Raw genomic sequence first — 9601 nt, forward strand, 5'->3', positions numbered from 1 at the left:
CGCCCCTCTGGGTTTGAACTGCGCAACAGCGTCTCTGGCCGCTGATTGGTCCGCTGAGCACCGACACGGTGACAGTGGCAGGTTGTGTGGGGGACCGGGGCTAGCATACCTCGGTGAGGAACTGCGACATTTGTCTGGCTCCGCAAGAAACTACGGGTGGAATTCATCCATCGCCGTTTATTAGACTCTTCCGCCATTAGGATAAAAGGCGATTCTGGGTACGGAAATGATGTCCGTTCCGGCAGGAGAGGGATGAAGATGACCCCGCTGTTATGGCGAGTTGTGTCAGTGTGGCTAAGTGTTGCTGTAGTCTTTTGGTAAGTAAATTTAAATCCCCCCGAGTAAAAACACATGTCTTTACAGAGACACAGACAGTCGTGGACGGTGTAAGGTAACAAACATAATTACCACGGCAACCAACGCTAGGCAACTAGGTTATCGTCGGAATTAGCATGTTAGCTTGCTAGCATCGATAGACTCCTGTGATGTGGCACCAGTGACTGTGACTGGTGGTGCTGGAGCCAAGTGATAGCATGTTACCATGTTAGCTGCAGCTAATAAGTAAACAAACCGTGCAAAGTGTAATAGCCATTCAAGACGACTTGCTTCTCATGTGATTGCACAGTTTAAGGTTTCTCGACCATAAGATGTACCTGTCTGCGCTGTGCTGCAAACTGGAACCGGAGGACTGATGGCTGAAGCAACACCTTTGGCACACGGAAGTTTAAAAGTGCTGAGTCTTAATATCAGAGCTAACCAGGTTTGGTTCATCTGCTCTTGACAAGATTAAAGAGCTCTCAGATCATCAGTCATGTCACTCGTCTGAGAGGCTGCAGAGATTATGTGGGATGATCATAAGCTGTAGTCTTTATGTTGATGGTTAGGAAAACAACCATATTGGGGGATTGGAGAAAGGGACATGATGTAATGGGGAATTAAGATGTACAGCAGGTCGGTGATGTTGAGCTGACCCACATTCATCTGCTCGGAGTGAAAGCAGTCACGGTGGAATTGGTTTTCTAACTGCATTGTGTGAGCAGCAACATTTGATACGGCAGTAATAAATATAGCAGCGCAATCATGTGAGATTCCTGTCACAGATGTTGGAAAAAACCCACACCGCACTTGCTCCCGATACAAGCCTCAGTTTGGGAGTGTGTGAGGGATTTCAATAAAATCTCTTTAGTTGTGCAAATCAATTGGACAAACATCCCCATTTCCAAGGCCTTGACCCAGAATCCTGGAATGTTGACAGTTTGCAGTCATCCTTGGAATGTGGCCTAGACTTGAACCGGACGTAGTCCTCCTGCCAGGATCCACTTATTACATCAATCTCTGGAATATACAACACGTCCCAAAGCAAATGTCTTTGGTCTGCAAACTAGTAGCCTATATTTTACAGCAGGGTTGTCAGTATTTCCTAGGTATGATTCACGTTGAGCAATCCAGAAGATTGTGAGGAGCGTATCTCGACAACCTTCTGTATCTCTGCAGGCAGATAAGATAAACTGGGTCACCGGCTTTAACACTGTCACGCTGTAATCAAACACTCCGTACGCTTGGAGTGTTGATGCATTAATAAATGGAGTGACGGACTGCCTGTGTCTCATAGGTGCCTTAGTTGCTATGCTGGTTGCACAGCCTCTCACCAGGAGGCCCACGGGACCCAGGCCTCACAGGACATCGATCCACAGGAGGAGTCATGGGAAAAGGTTTGTTATCCGCATCACCAGTTTACCACCGTCGGTCCTTTTCATTGGTGATTTGATTTGTTGATTCTGTGACGTACGTGTTGTCGACGCTCGTGATAACTGTGCGTTTACATGTGTGTAGGCTGAAGAAAGCTGGGCGTCACCTGCTCTACAGGCCTCGGACGACAATCATTTGATAGCAGAGGATCAGCAAAGAGAGGAGCAAGCAACACAGGAGGAGGAGGAGGAGGAGGATGAAGAACCCTCTTTAAAGGTGGATCCCAGCTACATCACTAACAGCTGTTTAGTGATTGTCCCTGTAATATATTTAAGGCCTTTTGTCGTCGTGCCGTCCGACTAACCTTTCCCTCCAAAGCTCTGATATATCTCCTCTCTCCATCAGGTTCTTGGAGTGGAGGAGAGTGTTGATAATGCACAGTTAGAGACGGACGGAGGACCTTTGCAACCTGAGCCAGAACCAGAACAGATCTTAGAAGATCCTCCTCCACAGCAGGACTCGCCGTCCCGCTCCCCTTCTCATCTACGTGTCTCTGCTGATGCTCAAGACAACCTCAACAGCTTTGACCCGCAGCCTGACACCCCAAGCAGGTGACCTGTCCTCCGTTTAATCTGCTCACTTTCTGCTCAAAACACTAGAAAACATTTTAATCCTCCTCAAAATCTCCTCTAGTTATTGAATACTTGTTTTTATTTCAGCCTTTCCGACGAGGAGTCTGATGCCTCCGGAGCTGAGATCAATGATTCCGACCCCCCTCCTGCGAACTGTGAAGAGGAAAACCCATATGACCGCGACAGGTGGGACTAGAGTTAAAATTCTCTGCTTGGCTTTTGTCTTGAGAATTAACTAAAGAACATGAGTGAAAATGCTCCCTCTTGCTCCCAAAGCAGCCCTCCAATTGTTCTGGAGAACACTTCCAACGTCCACACTGCGGGGACTAAAAGCCAGCCCGACCCTCCCCCGAGCTCTCCGGCCGCTCCCAGCTCGCAGCACAGAGACGCCAACACGTCCCACAACGTACAGCCCCACATGGCGTGAGCGGTCTCCCCCGAAGGAGCCCCCCCAGCGCTGACTTTCCTCCTTGTGTCTGACAGGACTTGAGCTCCCCCGTTGCCTCAGACTCCGATCCCACCGTGAGCTGCAAAGACCCCGAGGACATCCCCACCTTTGATGAGTGGAAGCGGAAGATGATGGAGGTGGAGAAAGAAAAGAGTGAGTGGCATTGACGGCTGCGGTAGCAGGCGCGGCGGAGGGAAAGGTTCGTTCCCGTGGAGAACGGGACGACCGTCATACACGGGGGGGATGCGGGGTTCACACACGGTTCCACGGGAAGAGGCGTTGCTGACATCATCACGCCAATAATGCGTGCAGACACTCAAGCTTCAAGGTCAGAACTGAGCAGTGGGAACAGGCCCCAAAGCATCAAAGATGACACCCTTAGTGTAGGGAGGGCTCACACTTTAAATCTTCAAGTCAATTAGCACATTCCCGTCAGAGTTCTTTCCTGGGAGATTTAGCAGCTTTCCCGTGTGTGCCGGGGTGTCTAAGATACCCATCTGCACCAGGCAGGGTCATGGATCCAGAACCACCCGTGCAGGCGTGCGTTACACTGATGAACCCAAGCTGTTGCACTATTAATGATTATCTTTCTATTCCTCCTCTTCAGCTCAGGCTGTACATACGGCCAACAGCGGGGCTTCGCACGTGGGGAAGAAGGTCCAGAAGAACTTCAACAACTATGCTTCAGTAGAGTGCGGAGCCAAGATTCTTGGTTCTAACCCAGAAGCAAAGGTACTGCACGTTCCCAAAGATAATCCACGCAAATGGGGAATTTGCAGGGTGGCCAAATATGGACTGATAGTTCCTTTAATCCCTGCAGAGCACTTCAGCCATTTTGATGGAGAACATGGACATGTACATGCTGAACCCCTGTAGCAACAAAATCTGGTCCGTTTCCGTTTTTTCACTGATGCAACCTGAAACCTTCTGAAGAGAATTCTCATTTCTTTGTTTTCCTTCCTGGTCTTCCTCTCTCAGGTTCATCATCGAGCTCTGTGAGCCCGTCCAGGTGAAGCAGCTGGACATTGCTAACTTTGAGCTGTTCTCTTCCACACCCAAAGACTTTATCGTCTCCATCAGTGACAGGTGAGCCCCCTAGTTACCGGACCTGTTTATTATCGCGTAATAAGATAGAACATATTTCTATTGCTGGACCATACGTGTGCTTGAGCAGATATCCAACCAACAAGTGGCAGAAGCTGGGCACCTTTCACGCCAGGGATGAACGCACAGTCCAGAGCTTCCCTTTAGATGAACACCTCTATGCTAAATATGTGAAGGTGAGCACAGCAGGTCTTCACTCTCCCCTTTTTTACATTAGAAGCGTCTCTGTTTGGTGCGAAACAAGTGCAGAAGCTTCTTTAAAGCAGCACTTGTTTCGTACCTACACCCTGGAAGCGGTTCCGGCCCGTTAGCGCTCTGTTCTTCCCAGCATAAAGAGCTTGTAGTGTTTTATTTAAGCAAAGGACGGCCACGCTGTCCTGTTTTGACTGCATGTGTATATTACTTTAATTTTGTTCCTCTTCTTCCTGTCTCTCTTCTGCTTCAGATGTTCGCCAAGTACATAAAGGTTAGCCTGCTTTTCCTTTAGAGGTCTGTGCCCAAGTGAGATAAATGGCGAGGGGGAGGAATCTGTGTGTGTGTGTGTGTGTGTGTGTGTGTGTGTTTTGGGTCTCTTGTTCTATTGATGCAGTATTCTGAAAGCTAACTCTCTGCTTCCTGCTATGTTTCACTGATGTAACATCTGATTGATTGTTTTATGTTCGGAATTGACGTCCAGGTTTTGTCATTTAAACAACGATCGTGCGTCTAAGTCTGCAGTTCCTCCTTCTCATGTGTGTTGTCATGGTTTCAATCAGTCCGATCCACAATTTCACAACCACAAGTGGTGATTGGCTGGTGATTGTAACAGCATTTTGTTCCAGAATAACTGTTCTTTGCTTTGACTTTCTTTCTTTAGGTGGAGCTTCTGTCCCATTTTGGGTCCGAACATTTCTGTCCCCTCAGCCTCATAAGGTCTGTGACTCTGGACAGATTTGTGTTTTTACTTCATTCTCCATAGTTCTCATTCTTGCAGTGTAGTAACAACAGGAATCCAGCAAAGATTCCATGTTTACCTGATGGGAACTTGTTATATAACCTATCCATTCTGGCTGGCGTGGAGCTGATTACGCCATGTTCTGGCGTGTGTCCAGCTCACCCCAGTTCACCCTCACCCATCTTTTGTGGGAATGAATGCACGTGTTGCCACGTGGCCGATCCCTGCCGGTGGAGACGTTTGAGCTGTTGCTGCGGCTCTTTTTGAATGCAAATTGTGGAACTGAGCCGGATCAGAAAGGAGCGTTTAACACGTTAGGAGAGGCACTCTCACACATGGGTGTTTTATATTCCACAGGGTGTTTGGCACCAGTATGGTGGAGGAGTATGAGGAGATCGCTGATCCTCCAGAGAGACCAGACGATCTGGATGATGACTTTGGTAAGAATCGCCACCATCTGCATCAGAATCATGAGGCAGGCCAGGCCAGCCTGTTTGAGTCTGTGGCCCTGTTCTCTACAGATTATCCTCCAGGATATACACCTGAAGTCAAGTTATCAAAGAATCTGATTGGTTCCGCTAAAGGTGGGTTCACCGGCCCCGACGACGAGCGCGGTTGGATCATTTGATCCGCTCTGACTGTTAACTGGCCCCTCTGGTGTCCGTCCTCTCTTTAAGATGCCATTTTGAACATGGTCAACAACATTGCCGTCAACGTCCTCGGGGGAGGGGCGGAGATGCAGGGTATGACCAACAAAGTGACGACATTCCCGCCTCTTTTCCCTTTTAGTGCAAGTCATGAAAATTGAAGAGTTTTTCTCCCCGATTTCTTTGCAGGCAACGTCTCATCACACGACGTAAACGCGACTGAGCCGTCACCAAAAGAACCTGCTGCCCAGAACTCACCTGATGACGTTCCTACAGTGTAAGCACGCTGAGAGGAACGCTGTTAAAAGAGAAGCATTTGCACGTCCTCTGTTGATATTCTGCTGTTGATCTCCCTCTGTAGTCCAGAGTCTGAAGTGGAAACCAGTTTACCAGATCCTAGCATCCCCACCACCATAGCCCCCTCTTCAGAGACCCCTACCACCCATACGAGTGATCTAGAGGCCCCCCACGTGGAGGAAGAACCTGCCCTTCCTTCAGAGAAAGATGAGGAAGAGCCAATCAGCTCAACAATCACTCTTTTGGAAAAGGAAGAAGAGTCAGATGAAGGGAAAGGGAAGTGGCGTTATGTCAAGCATCAACCGGGAATCCCAAACCACTGTTCAGCACTTCCTCCATTTTCCTCCCGCTGCTGCTGCGACGCTTCGCTCCAGGAGTATCTCCATCAGCGCTGTTCAGCATCACTGTCCAAAAAGAGAAAGTGCCAAGCCGTGCAGCAGAAACAGACAATCCCATCTATTGAAACACCTGCTTGGCAGAGACCCCTGTTCCCCTCTGGCTGGCATGAACCTCAACAGCCTCACAGTGAGGAACATCAGCCCCGTGAAACAGAACAAGCGGCTGAACCGGAGCCAGAGAGCAGCGCCAGCCCCTCAGAAGCACCGCAGCCTCCAGAGAACACTGCAGCGTCTCACAAAGACTCCATTTTGGAACTTCCCCTGCTGGAGCCCAGTCAAACCTCAAACCTGCCCAAACACAGTGTCCCCGACTCATCCTCTGCCAAGCCTACTCCTGGTGTAGAGACTCCGCTGCTGTCTTCGGGGGAACCAGAAAAAAACCAGGATGCGCCGGCTGAGGAGAGGCACATCGAGCCCTTGGTCTCTCCCAGTGGGTCCAGTCACGCGCACCCCGCTGTCCCGGTGGACGAGTCCTCGGTGGTTTCAGCGGAAGAGACATTTAAAACTGTCGTTTCTCAGCCTGACGTGAACACCCCAGATAGAACAGATCAAATTCTCAGTCCCACCGCCTCCCCTTCTTATCCTGACCTGCCTATTTTCCAAGAAGCTGATAGTGTTTCCACCGAAGGACCCGGCCTTGTTCCAGATCTGGGCTCGGAACCGGAGCCCTCTAGTGGCCACCCAGTTATTACAGACACCAAAACTGAGGAGGCCCCCGACGACGCCTCGGTAGCCGCGTCCTCTGCCGCGGCGCCTCCTGTCTCGCCTGCCCCGCCTACCTCACCGTCCCTCTCAGACATCTATGCAGACCCCCCCAATGGCACGGAGCAGAACGGGAACCAGGTGCACGGCTCCAGCCAGAAGGAGTCCGTGTTCATGAGGCTCAACAATCGCATCAAGGCCCTGGAGATGAACATGTCGCTCAGTGGTCGCTATCTAGAGCAGCTAAGTCAGAGGTGAGCCCCCCCCACCCCCCACCCCCCACCCCCCATGAAACTGATACTCAGGCGTTACCTTTCCTTCTCTAAATTGTAGATATCGAAAGCAAATGGAAGAGATGCAGAAGGCTTTCAACAAAACGGTCATCAAGCTCCAGAACACCTCCAGAATAGCAGAGGAACAGGTGAGCAGAGCGCGCCTTTCAGACGGCGGCTCAAAATAGCCGGCACGGTCGCTCACGTGACTCGTGTTTGTCATTTCTCTCCCACAGGATCAGCGACAGACCGAGTCCATCCAGCTGCTCCAGGGTCAGCTGGAGAACATGACCAGGCTGGTTCTGAACCTGTCTGATCGAGTCAGTCAGCTACAGGTTGAGGTAGAGACAAACGCTCCTGGCACAAATCTGTCATCTCCAGTCAGGATGATGGTTATCCCCCCCCCCCCGATCATATCATATATTTAGCCTGTGCCCATGACATCACGAGGACGCTCTGCTATGATGCGCGTGTGGCTCCAGCTACTAGAAAGCTCTGATTTGTGATTGCACGTGACCCTCATCAAGCGCTGTTAACGTTGGTCTGTCCCAGGTGTCGGAGCGGCAGACCTACTTGGCGCTGTCGCTGGTGCTCTGCTTCTGTGTCGGCCTGCTGCTGTGTGCCAACCACTGCCGCATCACCGCCGCTCCTCCGAGCACAGAACCAGAACCTCCTGTAGGCAAGAGCTACTCCTACTGCTGTCCTGAAAGGTAGGAGGCTTCAAATGGACTGGTACTGCCAGTGAGTGCCTTAAATGGCTGCTTCTCATAAAGCCACTATATTGATGCTATTAATCATCAAGAACATTGCAGCTGGGATCTTAAGCGCTCCGGCAGACATGAGTCATTTCTTAATAACGGCGCTACATGCAGTCGTTAACCTCGGCCATTATTGTTTCCTTAATAGACAGTTCTCATCCTGCGACGAGCCGGGCTTGAAGAGGAGCGCATCCTACCCGCTCATCCACTCGGAGTCATTCCAGTTAGCCACGACTGAAGGCGAGCACGCTAATCGGCGCAATGCTAATCAGGCGCTTGAAGCGGAGTCCTGGGATGCTGTACTGATAATGGTCTTTTCGCCTCACAGGCCCGGAAATGCTGCACACGGAGGACACGCAGAGTCTGTGCACGGCCAACAGAAAGGTGCAGTCAGGGGTTATTATCTTCATCAATGCTCACGAGCTGCGGCCTATTTATGGTGGCTAACATGTCTCCTTAATATTGTCCCTCACACAGAAAAGGCGCCGTAAGATAAAACCCACGGAGAAAGTGGAGACGTTGAGGCCGTCTTTTCACGCGACCCCAAAACTGTGCAACGGAGGGTCTCTGTGCAACGGAGTACCCGTCACCTCAATCCCCGCACCCCTGACCAAAAGGTTACTTCCCCCCGTGTTCAGAGACTCGCCGTCAGAGGGCAGCTCAGAGGGGTCTTCCCACTCGGACGACCCCTCCTTCTGTGGCATCGCCACTTCCTGCAGCAGGATCTGCGACTCGGTGCCTCCACCCAAGAGCCGGACTGAGAAGCGGGCGTCCAGACGCAGGCGTCCTAAGCCCGGATGTGCTGTGATTGACTTTCTGCAAGCTCCAAAGAAGGACAAGGGGAAACTGCTGCAGATCTCCACCATAGAGGACATCATGAAGAGGACCAGGGAGCAAAGCTCCGGCACGTTCGGGGTCAACGTCGCCCTCTCGGGTCCTGTTTGACATTCAGGGGGGGTCCCGCCTCGGCTCCTTCCGAAAGCAGATGGTTATTATTTATTTCTGAAGAGATGAAGCTCCAACGTAGGACGAGCCCGTCGGCCTCCCTCTCCCGTTTGTTTCTTCTGCTCGTCCATCACAGGTTGTCATTTGCTAAAACAGCTGATGTTATATTGCGAAATCATAAAATAATCCCAACAGAGCACTTTGGTCCGTAGGTACGGGGGCAGGAACAAGACAAATTAAAATAATCCAGACAATCTGGCCACATCTGTTGAATGTCTTTTTCTCCTTTTGGCTTCTTGCACACCCCCCCCCCCCCTCTCATTTGATAAAGGCTGAAATGATGCAGTTCTTGAATGGAAGCCTTCTCAAGTGTAAACACTCCTAATCTGTCGTGAGGACAGAGTTTCTCTGCAGACCTTCACATCCTTGCACAGCAACGCAAACCAGACTCTGTACTTGAGAAATTAGGAGTCATTTAGCTAATTGCATCAAATAGCTGGGGCCAGTCACGGAAAATCAGTCTTAAAAAATAAATGTTGGTTCACAGACACTTGTGGAATTCATTAATTAAGATGATTTAAAGGCACGGACCACTGGGGGAGAGGCCTCTCGTGTAGCGGTTCCTGTCGGCTCCACCAGGGGGCAGTGCGGCCATTAATGCTTGTTGATCCGCAGCCATTATTTTCCATGTGGTGACTCATTAGACGGGATGGAGGTAAATAAGTTCACGGGCTGTGAATCACGCGCTCGTTTGCTTCTTCCACCACCGAGGAAG

The 9601-nt window shown here is 50.6% G+C and overlaps 1 protein-coding gene across 3 annotated transcripts; it reads left to right on the forward strand.

Moving 5' to 3' along the window:
* Positions 1–49: 49 nt before the first annotated feature.
* On the forward strand, positions 50–9085 carry LOC101067064 (SUN domain-containing ossification factor-like). 3 transcript variants are annotated; one of them, XM_029830736.1, is made up of 24 exons: positions 50–317; positions 1613–1712; positions 1834–1965; positions 2095–2300; positions 2409–2507; positions 2598–2727; positions 2805–2922; positions 3377–3501; positions 3590–3657; positions 3748–3855; positions 3944–4049; positions 4319–4339; positions 4730–4785; positions 5165–5247; positions 5329–5391; positions 5485–5550; positions 5644–5731; positions 5816–7105; positions 7185–7272; positions 7360–7464; positions 7676–7833; positions 8030–8121; positions 8210–8265; positions 8359–9085. In XM_029830736.1, the coding sequence occupies exons 1-24, from the start codon at positions 253–255 to the stop codon at positions 8824–8826; spliced, it is 3891 nt and encodes a 1296-aa protein (XP_029686596.1). In that variant the 5' UTR covers positions 50–252; the 3' UTR covers positions 8827–9085. The 3 variants fall into 3 exon arrangements, with proteins under 3 accessions (XP_029686596.1, XP_029686597.1, XP_029686598.1); XM_029830737.1 differs by having other exon boundaries at positions 2601–2727; XM_029830738.1 differs by lacking the exon at positions 4319–4339.
* The last annotated feature ends 516 nt before the right edge of the window (positions 9086–9601 follow it).

This window comes from Takifugu rubripes, chromosome 22, assembly GCF_901000725.2.
Source record: "Takifugu rubripes chromosome 22, fTakRub1.2, whole genome shotgun sequence".
In the NCBI taxonomy this organism is placed as follows: domain Eukaryota; kingdom Metazoa; phylum Chordata; class Actinopteri; order Tetraodontiformes; family Tetraodontidae; genus Takifugu; species Takifugu rubripes.